General features: G+C 38.6%; 2 protein-coding genes across 6 annotated transcripts in view; one reads left to right on the top strand and one right to left on the bottom strand.

Moving 5' to 3' along the window:
- The first annotated feature begins 3,012 nt into the window (after positions 1-3,012).
- On the top strand, positions 3,013-8,772 carry sec61g (SEC61 translocon subunit gamma). Of its 2 annotated transcripts, XM_043685743.2 has the most exons (3): positions 3,013-3,162; positions 4,733-4,835; positions 8,640-8,772. In XM_043685743.2, the coding sequence occupies exons 1-3, from the start codon at positions 3,069-3,071 to the stop codon at positions 8,647-8,649; spliced, it is 207 nt and encodes a 68-aa protein (XP_043541678.1). In that variant the 5' UTR covers positions 3,013-3,068; the 3' UTR covers positions 8,650-8,772. The 2 variants fall into 2 exon arrangements, with proteins under 2 accessions (XP_043541678.1, XP_087843362.1); XM_087987236.1 differs by lacking the exon at positions 8,640-8,772 and having other exon boundaries at positions 4,733-4,839.
- The window catches only part of tpk1 (thiamin pyrophosphokinase 1), a 384,885-nt gene continuing 375,164 nt past the window's right edge, over positions 8,762-18,482 (bottom strand). For all 4 annotated transcript variants that reach the window (XM_087987232.1, XM_087987234.1, XM_087987235.1 and 1 more), the window contains one exon: positions 8,762-8,959. In XM_087987232.1, the coding sequence (XP_087843358.1) occupies positions 8,832-8,959 (128 nt within the window). In that variant the 3' untranslated portion in view covers positions 8,762-8,831. The remainder of the gene's footprint in view (positions 8,960-18,482) is intronic.

Below are 18,482 nucleotides of genomic sequence, written 5' to 3'. Positions count from 1 at the left end.
ATCAGACTTTGGAACTGTGTAAGATACTGGTTAGGCTGTAGTTGAATGTTCATCTCAGTTCTGCTGACCTATGTTACAGCCAAAACACAATTGTTCTTGAGAGAGTATGGAGGCAATTTACAAAAAGGATGCTAAGCCTTGAAGATTGAAGCTATGAGGCACAGTTGGATAACCTAAGATTGTTTTCATTCAAACAGTGCAGACTGAGGTGATTTAATCAAGGTGCAGGAAATATTGAGGGCAATATATGATTAATAATTAAAATAATAAGATGAGTGGACAGAGGAAACCTGTTTCCTTTATGGTAGTGTTCAGTTACCGGGGGCACAGATTTAAGGTGATTAGTGGCAGGATTACAGGACTTATGAGGAAAAGCTTTTTCACCCAGGAGATGGTGGATTTCTGGAATTCAATGTCCAGTTTGGTTGAGGCAGAAGCTCTCAACTTATTTTTTAAAAATCTGGATGTCCACATTAAGCATTGTAACCTGCAAAGCTATAGATGAGCTGTTAGTAAGTGGAATGAGTGGCTCGTTTATTCAGCCTGTGTAGCCATGTGTGTTGAATTTCTGTGTTGTATCCTTTTCTATCCTCTAATGAAGGGAAAAAGGGAGGCTAGTTTGGGACAAAGTTACGCTATTAGGGAGCTGACAGCAAAGTGGTTTTAAAGTGATAATCCGATCACCGTAACTTAATTGAATGACATCATGTTCGACAGACTGAATGGCCTACTCTTGTTTGTTATGAGGGGATGGGGGGGGATAGATACTGTCTAGGGTGGATTGATGGGAAGGGTAGAGAGGGGGAGATTTTGAGATTATACTGAAGTGTCAAATTAAAAGATAATTTGCCAACAGGTCAGGTAGAATATGGATAGAAATGGTTAAGATATCAGAATGGAAGATATTGTAGCTACAAAAAAAAGTTGAGAGAATACAGGGTTAAGGGAAAAGGGCCAGAGAAATGCTAAAATTGAAAGATCTGTGATGGATTCACCCCCTGGTTCAAAGAGCAGGTGTGATTTATTTGTGCAGTGCAAAAAGTGTTCAGTTTCATTGTAGCATTATGAAGAGGCGGTGTAAAGGACTGCAAAATACTTGAGGGAAGGTTTAAAGTGTGCTTCTACTTGTTAACAAAAGTGGTTATGATCCAAGTAAGACCATAAGACGTAGAAGTTGAAATAGACTATTCAGCCCACGGAGTCTGCTCTGTCATTCAATAAGGTCATGGCTCTACTTTCCTGCCTTATCCCCATCAGCCCTTGATTCCCTTACTGATTAAAAATCTCTCTATCTCAGCCTTGAACATATTTAATATATACAGTTCTCTACAATGAAGAATTCCATAAATTCACTATTGGGAGAAGAAACACCTCTACATCCTTATCTTAAATTGGGGACCCTTTATTCTAGGTTATATCTGCTGATCCTAGACTCTCCTTTTAAGGGAAAACAATCATTCTGCATCTACCTTGTCAAGTCCCCTAAGAATCTTAAGTGTTTCAATTAGATCACCTCTCATTTTTATAAATTCTAATGAGTACAGGCACAACCTACTCAACCTCTTCTGAACTGTCCCTCCATGCCTGAGGTCAACTTAGTAAACCTTCTTTGAACTGCCTTCTATGCCTTTGTATGTTTCCCTGGATAGGGGCCCAAAACTGTTCATATGGTCTGACTAGTGCTTTGTATAGTTATAGCAAAACCAGCCTATTTTTATATTCCATTCCTTTTGAAACAACATTCCATTGCCTTTCCTTTTATCTGCTGAATTTGCATGCTAGTTTTTAATAATTTCTGAAGACTCAAAATCCCTCTGCACTGCAGCTTTCTCTATTTCAATAATATTCATCTCCTCTATTCTTCCTGCGTAACCTCACATTTTCCCACATATTCCATCTGTCCACATGCTTAACCTATCTATATCCCTATGCAGACTGAGTCATCTCCACTGCTTGCCTTTCCACCTCATCAAAGTCACTAATATATTGCACATAATTGTAAGTCTATTAAATTGAACCTTAATATTGAGTTTAACTGAAAGGTACAATATTGTTGTTTCTATTGAATTGATCAGCCAAATAGCACAGGATGACCTTTTGCACAGTATGGTGCTGATTAGGAAAGCAGCCATTAAGATATGCTTGGTAACATGGTGCTGGGTGTGTTGGATATCTTGTTGGTTGTAGAAACTGGTGACTGGAGAGCTGGGCCATGGTTCTGGGAGTGATGCAAGTGGGGAAAGTGGATGGATGTAATTGAGTGTCCTGTAACTCTATTGGATATGAATTGTGGGTTGGGGGAGTAAATTACATTCTTGAAACTTGAAACTTCATGAAACAGATTTGAAAGTAAGCTACAAACTCTGAGCAGAATAGACCCTTTGTGGCAACAGCAGATGTCGATAGGTTGGCTGTGGTTGTGGTCAATTTGTAATAGATGTGGGTGGACAACCTATTCCAGAAATAGTGATCAAAATGTTGAAAATAGACAGGGTCAGAAATTGTCTGTGTTGGTAAGTAAGAGTGAGAGAAGGGTGCAGCACTGACTACTATTAGTGTATTGGTGAGAGGGATCAGAGAGGGAATCAGAGTAAGATTAGAATTCGGGTAGCTTCTGTGTCCCACAAAAAAGGCAGACTTGTAGAAGATGCAAGTTGCCATGTCCTAACTTAAGATATTTGGCGTTCTTCCATTTTGGTTTCAGTGTAACTGCTTGCTCATCACTTTTGATATCTTTATCATGGGTAAAATGCTTACATGCTCTCACTTTACTCCAGATGGCAGCAGTTTTGCAGTAGCACAAGGTGCGGATTTGACTGTATCTAGCACATCTGGTTTAGCCATCCTGCGCATCAGAGTCAACTTGGCTGATCTGCCAAATTTGGATTAAGTAGCAATTATTGAAAAATGAGATGTTGGCTGAAGTGCTTTCCAGGCTTTGTAATGTGAACCAGTTACAGTCACTTGTACTTGATGCTTGCTTGTACTCCAAACAGTGTCTGAGCTGGTTATTTGTGGGAATCAATTGTGTCAAGAAACTCTTTCATTTGCTCTCATTACAGGATACAATGGATCAAGTAATGCAGTTTGTGGAGCCCAGTCGTCAGTTTGTAAAGGATTCAATCAGACTGGTGAAAAGATGTACAAAACCAGACAGAAAAGGTGCAGTACTATTGCATTTTCTCAGTTGTGCACATTTTTGTCTGAAAACTATAAAATATAATGCTTTGACTATGTGGCGTTAATAGGATACGGTTGTAATATTTCTAGAATATATAAACTTAAAAAATAGCAACATGGGTGGTGCGATCCTTTGAATGTGCCGTGCTATTTCACAAATTGGCTGTTCTGGGCTTGCTAACATGGGTATGAACAGGTGCACAATAGGCTAGTTCTGCTGACCATTTTTGTGAAATCATGGCCTTGAAATAAGTCATCTCAAGTTTTAAATGTGAATATTGTTGTCTAGTTATATTTTGTACATTATGAAATTGGAATCTTTATAATTTTCCACAATCCAAGGTAAAGTATATCAATCGCAAGATTAGATTAGAAAATATTATTGTTAACATTATGAAAGCAGTTAAACTTTTTCTTGGATCATTTTAATTATATGTACAGAAATATGAAACTGTTTTTGCAATTTTAGTGCTTTAATATCTTCAGCCTGTCTGCACACTATACGGAAGGTGTAAAGGAAAGTGTGTACAAAGAGTTTGGGAGCATTTGTGATATTCACATTTACAAACATATTGCATTGGATCTAGGTGCTCAAAGCATCAGAATGGGATGTTTTCTTATTGGAAATACTTAAAGTAATCCTGTCTGCATAAATATGCTACATTTCAGGATGTTCAAAAATACTTTGACATACTATGCAAAACAGTTAGAATTCCCAACCTCTGACTATTTTCTAAGGAGAGTAATTTGCCTCCTGACTCCCCACTTCCCTGGATGAGTGAAACTCCAGCTGGACATCATTCAGACTACTTGACTGGCATCCCATCCATCACCTTCAACATTCCTTCAACAACACGTTCCAAACCCCTAGCTTCTGCTACCTAGAAGGACAAGAACAGCAGATGCATGGGAAGACCAACTGAATGTTCCTTTCCAAGACACTTTGCAACTTGATTTGGAACTGTTCCTTTACTGTGGCTGGGTCAAATTCCTGGAACTCCCTCACACCTCGGTGTGTGTGCCTTACACACATGGACTACAGTAGTTCAAGAAGGCGACTCACCACTATCAACAGCATAGGTGCAGTTGGGGCTTGGCAATACATGTGGTCTAGTGATGCCCACATCCTCCAGAAGAATACTATAAAATTGATTTCATTTGCCTCTAGTCAATAACCTAAACCTTTTTTGAACTCTGTTTTACACTGATAGCATTCATACTCTGACTTGACTGGCTAAAGCATAGTTTTCCAACTCACTCTTTATTTAATCAAAAAATTAATTGGTTCTTCCTAAAAGTTTGATATTCACCAAATGGTTTTTAAGTGGAATAAATAATTAATTGTCACAGCCCGAAAAGGTTCCAATTTTATTACCATCAATAACCTGGCTGTCTGAAGATACAATAAATATGCATTTGTGAATGTAATTCAAGAGTTGTTTCTGAACCATCAATATTCTCCATGCAGTGGGCTTTAGTGTTTAATAACCTTTTATGGCATGTGAAAATGAACTCAATTTTGAGAGATTCCTGTGTGGCTTCATTTTTACAGAATTTCAGAAGATCGCCATGGCAACAGCAATTGGATTTGCCATTATGGGATTCATTGGTTTCTTTGTAAAGCTCATCCACATCCCTATTAATAACATCATTGTGTAAGTATTCAGGTGTTTTGACCAATAGCTAGTTTCTGTATTTAAAAGAAAAAGTGCATTTGATTAATGTAGAATGTTCTCATTAGCTCAGATTTTTTTTTTGAATGTTTTGAGGGTAATGGATAGAGAAATTAGATTGTGACATATTGTACACGTGGAAGAATATTTTTGTTTGACTCCAGTGGCTTTTGCAGGTGCAGTAAACTATCCAGTGCAACTTATGATTCTGCTTGCCGAGACACTTTGATGTTTCAAGTGTTGGTTAAAGGGGACAATAGTATTCTATTTAATGGGGAAGCATATATCTAAAATTAAAAGTTGCATAGTGCAGGCTGGATAAGTGAACTGGGAAGGAAGCACAATCTTCGTAATGTTAAATGTGGGCACAAGAATGCCAAGTTCTAACTGATCAGTGATGGGGCTCGCATCCTAATTTCAATAACTGATCTAAATATTAAACCTATAGGAAAACTAAATTCACTTCCTTAAAAATACAGCAGTAGTTATAAAATGCAGCTGAAGATGTATAAAAAAAATTTAAACTGTTATGCAGTTAGAAAAGTTAAACAAAACATTAAATACTTGCAAAATGTGTGCAAAAGTGTTGTTACCTGCAAAATATTCTATGCAGTCACATTGATCAGTTTATTGCTCAAAGTTTACCCAGGTGCATGTACTGTGAGACAAATAAAGGACTGCAGTTGGAATGTAATTTTTCTAAAACACTTGCAAGTTAAAGTAAACAATTCTTACACAAAATAGGTTTTCACAAACTACGCTGACTGCCTGAAAAGCACAAGTACTGAGGTGAACTTGATTGGCTTCCTGAATTCAATTCACTGAGCTCCATTGACTGAGCACTCAAGGTCATCTTGGTACGCAGATAGGTCTTACATGGAGTCTTTGCTGGGGAAAATGCTACCACATGTCTCCTCTTATCCCCACTTCCTGAATATTCTGGAATGGTGTTTGATTTCAGCCAAAGGGGTCACAGGGCAGGGATCATAGTGTCCGATAGCTCATCCTAGGTGTACCCACCCTCTATCCAAGATATATTTACTCCATGGTGCCAAGGGGTCTGGCTAAATCTGTTGAATACTCAAACATAATTGTTCTGGCTGAGTACCTCTTAATGAGTTTTGGGTCACAACAACTCTACTATTGTTTAATCTGCAATACAGGTCTGGGCTGATCCCTGTGGTAACATTGACCCTTTTGAATTCCATTAGGCCAGGCTTGCTGAAACTGTTTAGCCAATTTTATATTAGGCCCAGTTGCTTCAGCCTTTGGCCACGGTGTCCAAATAATACGTTGAGGGAAATTTTATAAGAAATGGGATAGATTGTCAGAGCAGCAGAATAAAAATACAATGTCTTTAAAATTTATAGGCCAGTTTGTACTTTTTGGTCTGCTTGCACTATAAAACATGCTGATACATCAATGACAGTGATGACTAGAGTGTAGTTGAAGTAAATGCTGATTACTGGAAAACAAACTGAGAAAATGAAATAGTGAAAAATAAATTTAGAGCAGATAATGGCAATCATAAGTAACGTGTTTGAGTTTTGTGCATAAATGCCATTTTCTTAATATTGCATGCTATTATGAATACAAATGTGGATAGTTGAGTTCATGTTTGTTGCCACATGTTTTTTTTATGAATCTGTGTTGCAATTTCTCTTGCCTCAATTCTCCCTGTAGTGTACAGATTAAATTTATAGACGGTATTCTATGTTCTTAGCAAGGTTCTGTAAAGATTTGTCATTAAAATCTCAATTTACATGTCCTATGCCTTTGGGTAAAAGTATTTAATCAGTTTTTTTATGGCCTAATTCTTTTAGGGGTTTTTTTAATGTATAGTAAAACTCAAACCTGTTATGTTTTTCAATATTTCCCAGTCTTGTGCTTTTCAAAGTAAGATTAATTTTACCAGAATATATCATATCATATCATTACTATTGATTTCATCCGCTACATTCTCCCAGGGTCTGTTATGTCACTGTCATCTCCAAATTTCAACTTTATCTATTGTTGTGTAAATGAAGAGCAATATGGACAATGCTCTTCACTTTTAATATCATGTATTGCTACTTCTTAAATATAATTCTATACTCCTTGCTCATACCTACTGTTATCCTGTGATACCTGCTAAAGCAATAATAAAAATGCTTTTAAAATCTCTGCATTTCATCTGTCCGCTGTAGATGTTACTTCAAAGTATTCTAGTTTATTGATCAAAGTCTTTCTCTTGCAATGAAAGTTGTCTGCTTCCCATTTCCTCCATTTCAGCATTTCTAAATTTCTTAATGAAAAATATTCTCCAATTTTTCTGACAGATATTGAGGTGTAACTGAGAGTTAAATCAATTCCCATTAGCACTGTAAAATCTAATTCTTTTAAAAGTTTAATTTCACCCATTCAGAATTTACCATTATTCCCGACAGCATCCTGTTGGGTAAGCACTGAAATTGGTTTGAGGATCTCCAAACGTTTCTTGTTATCCTTTATGAACTAATTTCCTCCTCCTTTGTTTAACATTCAACATTTCTTATTTTATGAATATATTCGCAAAACAACTTTTCTTTGAGTTTATTTTGCCCAGTTTTGATTATCCCACACTAACTTCCTTATTGTCTGTTCTTACCATACCTTGTGTATATTCCTGTAATAGAGTCATAGTATCGTAGAGGTGTACAGCGTGGAAACAGACCCTTTGGTCCACTTCATCCATGCCAACCAGATGTCCGATATTAATTTAGTCCCATTTGGCCCAGATCCTTCTAAATCCTTATTTATAGACCCATCCAGATGCCTTTTAAGTATTGTAATGGTACCAGCCTCCTGCACTTCCTCTGGCAGCCCATTTCATGTCAGCACTACCCTCTGTGTGAAAAATCTACTTTGGGCCCCTTTTAAGTCTTTCCCCTCTCACCCTAAACCTATGCCCTTTAGTTCTGAACTCCTTTTACCCCAGGAAAAAAGACCTTGTCTATTCACCCTATCTATGCCACTCATAATTTTATAAACCTCCCATAAGATCACCCCTTAGCTCTGATGCTCCAGGGAAACTAGCCCCAGCCTATACAGTCTCTCCCTATAGTTGAAACTCTTTGACCCTGGCAACATCCTTGTAAATCTCTGAACTCTTTCAAGTTTCACAACATCTTTCCTTTGGCAGGGAGACCAGATTTGCGTGCACTATTCCAAAAATGGCCTAACCAATGTCCAGTACAGCTGCAACATAACCTCCCAACAAAAGCAAATGTCTTCTCTATCTGTAACTCCACTTGCAAGGAATTAAGAGCTTGCACTCCACGGTCTCTCTGCTTGGCTCCCTAGGACCTTACCCTGAGTCCTGCCTGATTTGCTCTCCCAAAATGTAGTACCTTACATTTATCTAAATTCCATCGGAGACTCCTTGGCCCATCTGATCAAGATCCTGTTGTACTTTGAGGTAAACCTTGCTAGTCCATTACACCACCAATTTTGGTGTCCTGAAATGAGAAGCAGTCGTTTTTTTTTAAAAAAAACTTGTCTTTTTTTTTCAGTATTTTTAAAATTAATCCAATTTTGATCCATTGCCTAGTTAATACTTAAACTGCACTTCCCATTTTAATTGGTTTTGGTAGACGTGTGGAACTATATTTTACCATTACCCAAGGGCTAATTTGAATGTTCTGGATCTGTTGATTTTCATAGCTAATATTATTGAGATGGTTGAAAACTTGTACTTGCAATGTATAAGATGGATTATGGTAGTAAATGTCAAAATGGAGGATAATTAAAGTTTAAATCTTTTTACAGTGGTGGTTAAGACGTCATCTGGTCTAATGCAAGCTGGGTAGGGAATGAAGATGAGAGGACACCATGGAATATTTCTTATTTTGTGCTGTTTTGAGTGAATAAAAATAATTTTGAAATAAATATATAAATCAGACTTTTATTTCTTCTGTTGTGTTAACTCCTGATACATTGTTTCACGTAAAGGCACAAACGTTAGCTAAGGTGTCTCCTTATTCCCATTGTCCATAATAGAGGTTGATCTGTTTCTATTGTCACAATTCCACTTCCGTCGTAAGTGTTGGAGGTGCTGACCAGCTTCCCAAACTGAAGTACCTGATTGGCTGCAAAAGAGAACAATGGGAGAACATTATATTACAAGATGTCACAAATTATTCCCTCACGTTGTTGCTCTACTTTTCATTGAAGGTCCCACTGTGAAAACTGTAGGTTTTCTTACTGAGGATATTTTCATACATGGGTGATTTCTAACCTCTGAAAGCAAGCTGCTTCACGTAGAAAAGCATCACCAAAATTCCTCAGGAATGCTAGCAATAAGTAGGGCATGAAAACTGACCCTAAGCCTCATGACTTTGTAGATACCTACCAAGTTTGCACAGTAACTACCATGCAACTGCAGTGGATTGCCATCAAAAGCCACCAAAATTATTTTTGGGGTCTGAGACAATTCTAGACCAAGCCCTACTAAGGCTATGAGGAAAACATTTTCCCTAAAGATTTACACTAACAGAGGACCAAGAAAACCCACGAATCTCTCTGGAATCCTGTAGACCTTACTGGAATGCACACTACACCCTGAAAACAGCAGTGCCTGTTAGTTGACCACAAACATAAATATATCAATTACCAGGTTGTAGTTGGTTTGAGTAGTGAAGTCCAATTTCAATCTTCCACTGAAAATATGAATAAGCCTGATCTGTTTGAAGATTTGGTGAATTCATTCATAAGTGGACATTGTAGCAAGAACTGATTAACATTAAAGTTTTGGCTGATGAGCAGCAAGTAAATTTCACATCACTTGTGCAGGAAATGATCATCTCTAATGAGAGAATTTAATACTAATGCCACAATCTTGAGAGATATCACTGATCAGAAACTGAAGGGAACAAGCTTTATAAATACTGTGGCTACAAGAACTGGTCAGAGGCTGGGAATTCTGTGGTAAGTAACTCACTCTACAAAGCAAAAAAATAAGAGTATCCCACTTCCCACTTGCTTAGATGAGCTCCAACAACATGAGGCTTGACATCATCAAGGACAAAACAGCCTATTTGACTGACCCCATGCACCACTTTCAACATTCACTCTTTACTGACTCAGTACCATGTACAAGATACACTGCAGCAATTCACCAAGGCTTCTTCAAAATCATCTTGCAAACCCATGGGCTCTCCCAGCAAGGGCAGGAAATGCATGGGGTCACCGCTGCCCCCAAGTGATACACCTTCCTGATTTGGAACTATATCACAGTTCCTTCACTGGTTGTGCCAAAATCTGTGAACTCCCTCATACATCTTGTGAGTGTACCTACACCATATGGATTGCAGTAGTTCAGGAAGGTTGCTCACCACTACTTGCTCCAGGCAAGTTGGGTATTGGCAATAAAATGCTGAACTAGCCAATGATACCCACATCCTATGAAAAAAAACATAACTAATGAAGAACAGCTTATGACTGTGGCCATTGAAGTCATTGGCCATTATTGACTTCCTGAACTTCTATCCTGAAAAGCCTGTTCGTGACAGCATTGCAACCATTCACATAACATCAGATGAATGAAATGTTGATGTCAACCTAAAACTCTTAACTGCTTTCCCAGTCATACAAGCAAAAGGAACTCCATTACTTAGAAGCATTTCTTTTGATATCCATGAAGGAAGAGCAGTGTTGCACCTGTTCCTGAAATGGAATTTACCATTTCAGTTCTCCTCAAGATTTTCCTTTTTCTTGAACCTGCTGACACTTTGTAGAATAACGGTAACAGGGATAGGTTGTTCTGGCTCCATTTTTAAATTTCCATTATTCACTGTGTTAACAAGCAGCTGACTACTTAGCTTTGGTGTAAGTGGTACTGGAAGAGCAACTGAGAATTTATTTCCCTCAACCATCCATCTACAGTACTCTACTAGGACTAAGGCTTGCTGACAAGATTTTGTATTACACTTCTGCCAGGAGATGGTGCTATCAGGTAGTGTATCAACATTTTGCAAATTGGTATTTGTGTACTGCAGGAAAAGGTGATTGGCTAAATATTGAATCACTAAAGTGCATTATGGGGACTCTTAAAGACGTGTTCTAGTGATGCAAAGCGAAGTGAGAAATTAACTGAAAAGTATATTAAGCTGTAAAATGAATTCCTGCTCCTCGGATGCTGCCTGACCTGCTGTGCTTTTCCAGCACCACTCTAATCTAGACTCTGGTTTCCAGCATCTGCAGTCCTTGTTTTTACCTGTAAAATGGTATAGATTGGCTAATTGGGCAAGAAGGTGGCAGGTAGAATTTAATATGTGATATACAGTTTATTCAGAAGAATGGAAAAATCTTTATTTTAAGGTGAGAGGCTAGTCAATGTCAGTACTCGGAGGGATTATATACAGATTTAATGAGTAATTAGGAAGGTAAATAATTTTTATTCCAAGTGGGTCAGAATAGACATACAAGCAGTCTTGCTGGAAGTAGATAGTTTTGACAAGGCCACACCCAGTTTGTGTACCATTTTGATCTTAATACCTAAGAAAGGATATGCTTTCTAATATTATTTGCTAATTTTAAAAGATGGTATGTCATGAAGAGGGGATGGTTGAGTAAAGTTAGAAGTAAGAGAGGTGATTAATTGAAACATAATATTCTTAACATTTACCCTGGCAACCCTTCTGAGAGGCTAACTCCTCTGGAAAGTTTAGATATAGAGATAGTATCAGGCAAGTGCTCAGTCAGAGCCATACAACACGGAGACAGACCGTTTGGTTTAAACTGGTCCATGCTGACCAAAATGTCTGCCCATGCTAATCCCATTTCCCAGCACTTGGCCCATATCCTAATCCTTTCCTATTGATATATTTGTCCAAATGCTTTTTAAATGTTGTTAATGTACCTGTCTCAATCACCACCCTGACAGCTCATCCCACATGTGTACCACCCTCTGTGTAAAAAAAGTTGACCCTCAGGTTCCCTTTTATTCTTTCCCATCTAACCTTAAACTGATGCCCTCTAATCCTCGATGCCCTAAACCTTGGAAAAAGACTGAGTGCATTCACCCTAGCCATGACTTTCACGATCTGATACATCTCTATAAAAGTGCCTCCTTGGTCTCCTATGCCCCAAAGAAAAAAGTCCCAGCTTGTCCAATCACTTCCTCTAACTCAGACCATTGAGTCCAGGAAACATTCTTGTAAACCTCTTCTGCACCTCTTTCCAGTTTAATAACATCTTTTCTATAACAAGGTGACCAAGACTGAACACAATATTCCAAGTGCGGCCTCACCAATGTCCTGTATAACTGCAAGACGATTTCCTAACTAACTTCTTTATTCAATGCCCTGACTGATGAAGGCCAGTGTGCCAAAAGCCTACTTCACTGCCCTGTCTACCTGTGACTCCACGTTCAGAAAACTGTGAACCTGAACGCCAAGATCCCTCTGTTCCACTACACCCCCTAAGGACCTACCATTCATCATGAAACTCCTACCTTGATTTGACTTTCCAACATGCAAGACCTCACATTTATCTATATCAAACTCCATTTGCCATTTCTCAGCCCACTTCCCCAGTTGATCAAGGTCCTGCTGCAGTTTCTGAAAACCTTCCTCATTGTCCACAATACTGCCTCATAGAGTCATAGAGATGTACAGCATGGAAACAGACCCTTCGGTCTAGCCTGTCCATGCTGACCAGATATCACAACCCAATCTAGTCCCACCTGCCAGCACCCTGCCCATATCCCTCTTAACCCTTCCTATTCATATACCCATCCAAAAGCCTTTTAAATGTTGCAATTGTGCAAGCCTCCACCACTTCCTCTGGCAGCTCATTCCATACACGTACCACCGTCTGTGTGAAAACATTTGCCCCTTAGGTCTCTTTTATTTCTTTCCCCTCTCACCCTAAACCTATGCCCTCTAGTTCTGGACTCCATGATCCCAGGGAAAAGACTTTTCTATTTATCCTATGCATGCCTATTTCAATGTCATCCGCAAACTTACTATTCATGCCTTGTACATTCTCATCCAAATCACTGATATAGATAACAAACAGTAATGGGCCCAGCACCGACCCCAGAGGCACTCCACTAGTCACAAGCCTCCAGCCTGACAAGCATCCTTCCACTATTACCCTCTGCTTCCTACCATCAAGCCAATTTTGTATCCAATTTGCCAGTTCCTCCTGGATTCCATGCGATCTAACCTTCCAGAGCACCCTACCATGTGGACTCTTATCAAAGGCCTTACTGAAATTCATATAGACCATGTCTACTGACCTGCCCTTGTCAACCTTTCCTGGTCACTTCATCAAATAACCGTTACAAACTCCAACAGTCATTTAGTATGGACATGAAAAATTTCTTCAGAATCTGAGATCTTCTGAGTCTTTGGGAATCTTTACCCCAGAGGGAGAAAGGACTGCAGATGGTGGAGATCAGAGCTAAAAAATGTGTTGCTGGAAAAGCGCAGTAGGTCAGGCAGCATCCAAGGAGCAGGAGAATTGATGTTTCGGGCATAAGGGCTTATGCCCGAAACGTCGATTCTCCTGCTCCTTGGATGCTGCCTGACCTGCTGCGCTTTTCCAGCAATCTTTACTCCAGAGTATGTATGTATAATCAGAGTATATTCAGGATAATTAAAATGAATTTTGGGCACTAAACAAATCAACAGATAGGGTGGGAAAGTGGAGCTAATATTGTAGCTCAGCCATGATATTCCAAAATGCAAGCTTGAGAGATCTTGCAGCCTACTTTGATTTAATGTCTTATGTAGCTGATCACACCATTCTCCTTTATCACCCTGTATATCCTCATGGTCCTTGTCATATTTGCCTTGATGCAATCTCCTGTAATGGCTTCTCCAGTTGTCTAGGAAGTTTTCCAAACTTGTTTTTTTTTATTATTTGACATTTCAAGCATGAAGTGAGCTTTTGTAGCTGTGCCAATCCTATTCAGCTTTACCTCGCTCCTGCCTCACTTCAATGCATGGTTGATGTTTTAGAAGAAAAATAGCCACCAATTTTTACTGTGGTAACAGGGGATGGCAAGCCTGATTTCCACCTGAATGGTCTCGGAGGGATACCCAGAATGTAGTTTTTTAAAAAAAATTCTTTCATATTATGTGGACAACACTGGTAAGGTCAGCATTTGTTGACCATCCCTCAATGCTTTTGAACTGAGTGGCTTGTTTAGTCATTTCAGAAAGCAGTTAAGATTCAACCACACTGATGTGGAACTGGAGTCATATATAGCTCAGATCACTATGGGGTGACAGATTTCATTCACTGAAGAGCATTAGTGAACCAGATGGGCTTTTACAACAATCAACAATAGTTTTAAGATCACCATTACTGACACCAGCTTTCAGTTTTGTTTTGTTAATTGAAATTAAATTCTAGCAACTGCTGCTGTGGGATTTAAATCCATGTTTCCATTGCATTAGCCAAGGCCATATTCCCACTTGCCTGTCATTGCTAATGGCTGTAACACTTCACAGCTGGAGGGGGATATAGCTGGATTTATTTCCCTATGCTGAGTTAGAGTAAAAGCTTGGGGTTAGGAGGGTATAAGCACATATCCAAATATATACAATAGGAAGAAAGTCATGTGCAACCTCCATCAACTTATGATATGTTTATGTCCAACGCTGAACAGTAAAATATATCCCATACAACAGGTGACTGAAGGTCAAGACTTTTAGTTCAGGGACCAATATTTATATATCTTCCAAAGTTGAACAAAATACATTTGTAAATTATTTTAATTTTTGGAGCAATAATCTATCATAACCTGTCTTATTGAGATGTCTGTGAGCCAGCACCAGTGCACAAGAAAAGGCAAATGTCTGATCTGGTTTCTATAGCCATTTTCTACTTTGTGATCAGTGCAAGCTACAATCTGGTCATGGCAATTTCTTGAAAGGGCTTGACTAGTGAGTCTTCTGGCACAAAGGTGGGATTACTACCACCACTCAGCAAGTACAGACAGACTTATTGGAAATCACAAGCTTTCAGAGGGCTACCCCTTTGTCAACTGACTTCACCTGACAAAGGGGCAGCACTTTGAAAGTTTGTCATTTCAAATAAACCTGTTGGACCAAAATCTGGCGTTGTATGATTTCTCACCTTGTCCACCCCAATCCAACTCTGGCATCTCCAACAAGTAAATCAAGAGTGCAAATATATCATGCTATCTATTTAAAATAACTTTAACATTTCACAAGGGAGGAGGAAGTACCACATATTAACCTGATCCTTTCCTTGTATATTTTGGATAGTGATCCAGACTTCTGTTCCTCTTTCTCAGCCAGGTGGTCCTACGGCAGGAACAAAAACTGAAGTTGCTGTGGAAGGGTCACTTGACCCGAAACATTAACTTTGATTTCTCTGCACAGATGCTGCCAGACCTGCAAAGCTTTTCTAGCAACTTCTGTTTTTGTTTTTGATTGATAGCATCTGCAATTCTTTTGGTTTTTATTTAGTATTAAGGCAGATTTTCCCTACTAAGATCAAATAATTCAGTATTTAGTTCCCTGGTCTAGCATTTCCTACAATGAAGAGATCAGTGACGTATGCCAACACCTTTCAGTACCTTTCGCCCTGTGAGCTTCCTTAATGTTTCCAGGATTGGAATATACTGCAGTGAATCAGAAGTAGTGCAGTTGATGTTTGAAAACCATGCTTTCATTCATTTCTGCTCACAGCTCAGCAGAAAGGAACAATCATTTTAGGAAATAGATCTGTATGCCCGAAGAGGTTTAAAACAAAAGGAAAAGAAAATTTATTTTAAAAAGATAATGAACTTCATCTTCTGGTTCTTGTGTTCAGAAATACAAAACCTTTGTAAAATTTTAGCATATTAGTAAGTGGTATTCTAATGAGACTTTTTCTCCTGACATCTTTGTTATTTGTTTGCTAAACAGTTACCTGCATTCTGAAACTTTAAGGCATATTGAATGATTAAAATAACTGCAGGAACCTTGCTAAATGTTGTATTTCTGTCTAATACATTTAGAAGCCTCATCCCCATGTAATCTTATATAACCTATTAATTCTCAAAAATATCACATTTAATGGACTTTAGAAGACCATTAGAGGGGAAGGTCACAAATAAAGAAAGAAATGGTTTCAAACTTATTGAGATCTATCAAAGAAAATACCCCAAAGTTTATTCTTCTGTTCTCCCAGAAGTGATTTTTGAGGAGTGACTAACTAGACAGAAAGATACTCCCGGTGGAAAAGAAGTAAAAATGAAGTCACCTTAGCTGTATCAGACATTGGGCCAAAGTCCCATTAGAGAGATAACTGGTAATGAGTTTATCCTGAGAGTCACCATGCCTCAGGCAAGGGGAGAATTTGAGAAGGAAGGTCCTTCTTGGTAACCTGACCTGGTGCAGGAATTGAACCCATGCTTTTGGCATCACTGTACATTGCAAAGCAGCCAACTGAGCTAACTGACTCTCAACTTTATAAAGCAAACAGCTGCTGATGCAACTAATGAAAATAATGTGAAAGTCCAAGTCCCAAACAAGAGTGAAATAAGAGTACAATTCAAGTACATTTCACAAACAGTGAATGTGAAATAGAATACTAATATAACATTAAGACTGATCTCAACTTTCTGGAAATAATGCCCTGCTGTTGTGTGTGATGCATAAAACAAACTGTTAACTTTAAACAATGAAGTTGCAAATAACTCAATTTATGCTGCAATATTTAAAAACTGCATATTCCCTTCTGTGGGACCACTAACCTAACTATTGGTGGTGACCCATTTGCCTTTTATGTTTATAAATTACATTTGCTAATTATTCACTGCAAATCAGGGAGACCTCAATTTAAAAATCTTATTCAGTAAAGAAAATTACTCAGTACAATATTCGTCTTAATATTGTTAGATTTCAGAATAATTACATTTTGTATTGCATGTTAGGTTCCAGCTTAGTTAAAAAAAAACTGAAACAAAGCTCTTTTTCCTCTGCAAACCAGACATGTAAAACAATAGCTTGTCATAATAATTTAGTGGTCTGTTAAATGCATATTAATACTGGAAATTCACAACAGCTGATCATTTTATTGGGGAGATTGGAGCTATGATAACCTTTCATCAGTCAAGGAAATACTGAGGGCAATTTAAAAAAATCTAATATAACTTAGTGCTGCCATGGTTTCTTGGGGAATCTCTGCACTGGAGTATTGGTATAAATTTGTTACAGGTTTGATACTATTATGATATAAGTTTACAGAAAATTTCAGACTTTGGCCTTGAACTGCATGGATCAAACTCTGTGTTCCACAAATGTGCAATATTTACACCGGAAAGCCTTGTTTGGCAATTGGATTGGAATAAATTGAGAGTGCTTTGGGTATTGCTATGATTGTGAAACATTTTTCTTGGCATCAGGGTCAATGATCTACAGACACAACCAGTGAATCTTAGGACGTGCTGATTCGAGACTCGACCTGCAGATCACAGAGCTCAGTGCTAACATGGTCATCTGTCAATGTCTAATGCACAGAACAATAAGAAGCTGAAGGAACATTTTCCTTCTGTTGAGTTGATTATCCCTCCAGCTCTTCATAAGCCTTTTAAAAATGTATAAAAGTTCAACAGTTTTGTTTGGTTGCATCATGACACTGAGATGCACATTAAATATCCAATGTGCCATCTTCTCAATTCCCCAGGTACAGAATTGAGTTTTGGAGACACTCATTTCTACTGGTCTTCCAAACTTAATAAGAATATCACAGCAATGAATGAGTTATGTAGTTTGCGGAAATGGTGCAATTTAATACAACTGTTTTGGCTGTTTGACTGTGAAGCTAAAAATTCAAAACACCGCCACATCAGATTTTCCAGTTAATAGCAATCTCACACAGATTTTTTTTAATGAAGTAAGGGAGCTCTGCATTTCCAAGAGGGGATTCCCCTCAGGTCTCCTTCAAAGTACTTCTAACATTTTTTTTTTAAGCAAAGAACTGCCACAGGAAGAAAGACCATATCTTGTTTTCACAGCAATCAGCTGGCACAATCTGAAACTTGAAGGTTTTGACACTCACACTGGCAGCTTCCTGAAGAATGGCTTATGCCTGAAACGTCGATTTTCCTGCTCCTCGGATGTTGACTGGCCTGCTGCATATTTCCAGTACCACACTTTTCAACAGCTTCTCTCAAAGGGGAACTACAAAGGTAAGTGTGATATTAGGTGCTAGGAGAGGGTAGGTTATGGAGATCAGGTGCCAGATAGATGGAGGGCGGTTGATAGATAGAAGATAGGATGGGGTTAGGGTTCAAGGTATCAAGGGGATGGGCAAGGGTGGGTCAGGGCAGGCAGGAGAAATCGAGGTACTACCAGTGGTGAATCAGAGAAATCAAATCCGGTGGGGGTAAGGAGGACAGGTATTGGATCCAACAACAGGTTGGAAGGGGATGGGAAGTGATTAATGAGGTGAGGATGGGGTTTGTTTAATAGCATTCAGTAGTTACATTATGTATTGAATAGTCTAACTTTATTTACTTAGATCTGAATTTTCTGATAGCTGACATTGATAGGGACTTTCACAGGATTCCAGGTGTGGTGATGCCCAGTGAAAATTTCAGTTTCCTGGGCAGTTCCTTGTACTGCGATACAACATGCTTCAATGGGA

This window comes from Chiloscyllium plagiosum, unplaced genomic scaffold (genome assembly GCF_037043375.1).
Source record: "Chiloscyllium plagiosum isolate Xiang-an unplaced genomic scaffold, Cpla_swu_hap1 HiC_scaffold_5, whole genome shotgun sequence".
In the NCBI taxonomy this organism is placed as follows: domain Eukaryota; kingdom Metazoa; phylum Chordata; class Chondrichthyes; order Orectolobiformes; family Hemiscylliidae; genus Chiloscyllium; species Chiloscyllium plagiosum.
The sequence above is the reverse complement of the archived record's forward strand: the minus strand, read 5'-3'. Positions and strand labels throughout refer to the sequence as shown.

Coding starts and splice junctions, on each gene's coding strand:
- sec61g (XM_043685743.2), top strand. CDS start 3,069: ATGGATCAAGTAATGCAGTTTGTGGAGCCCAGTCGTCAGTTTGTAAAG. Junction 3,163..4,732: donor TACAAAACCAGACAGAAAAG/GTGCAGTACTAT, acceptor TCATTTTTACAG/AATTTCAGAAGATCGCCATG.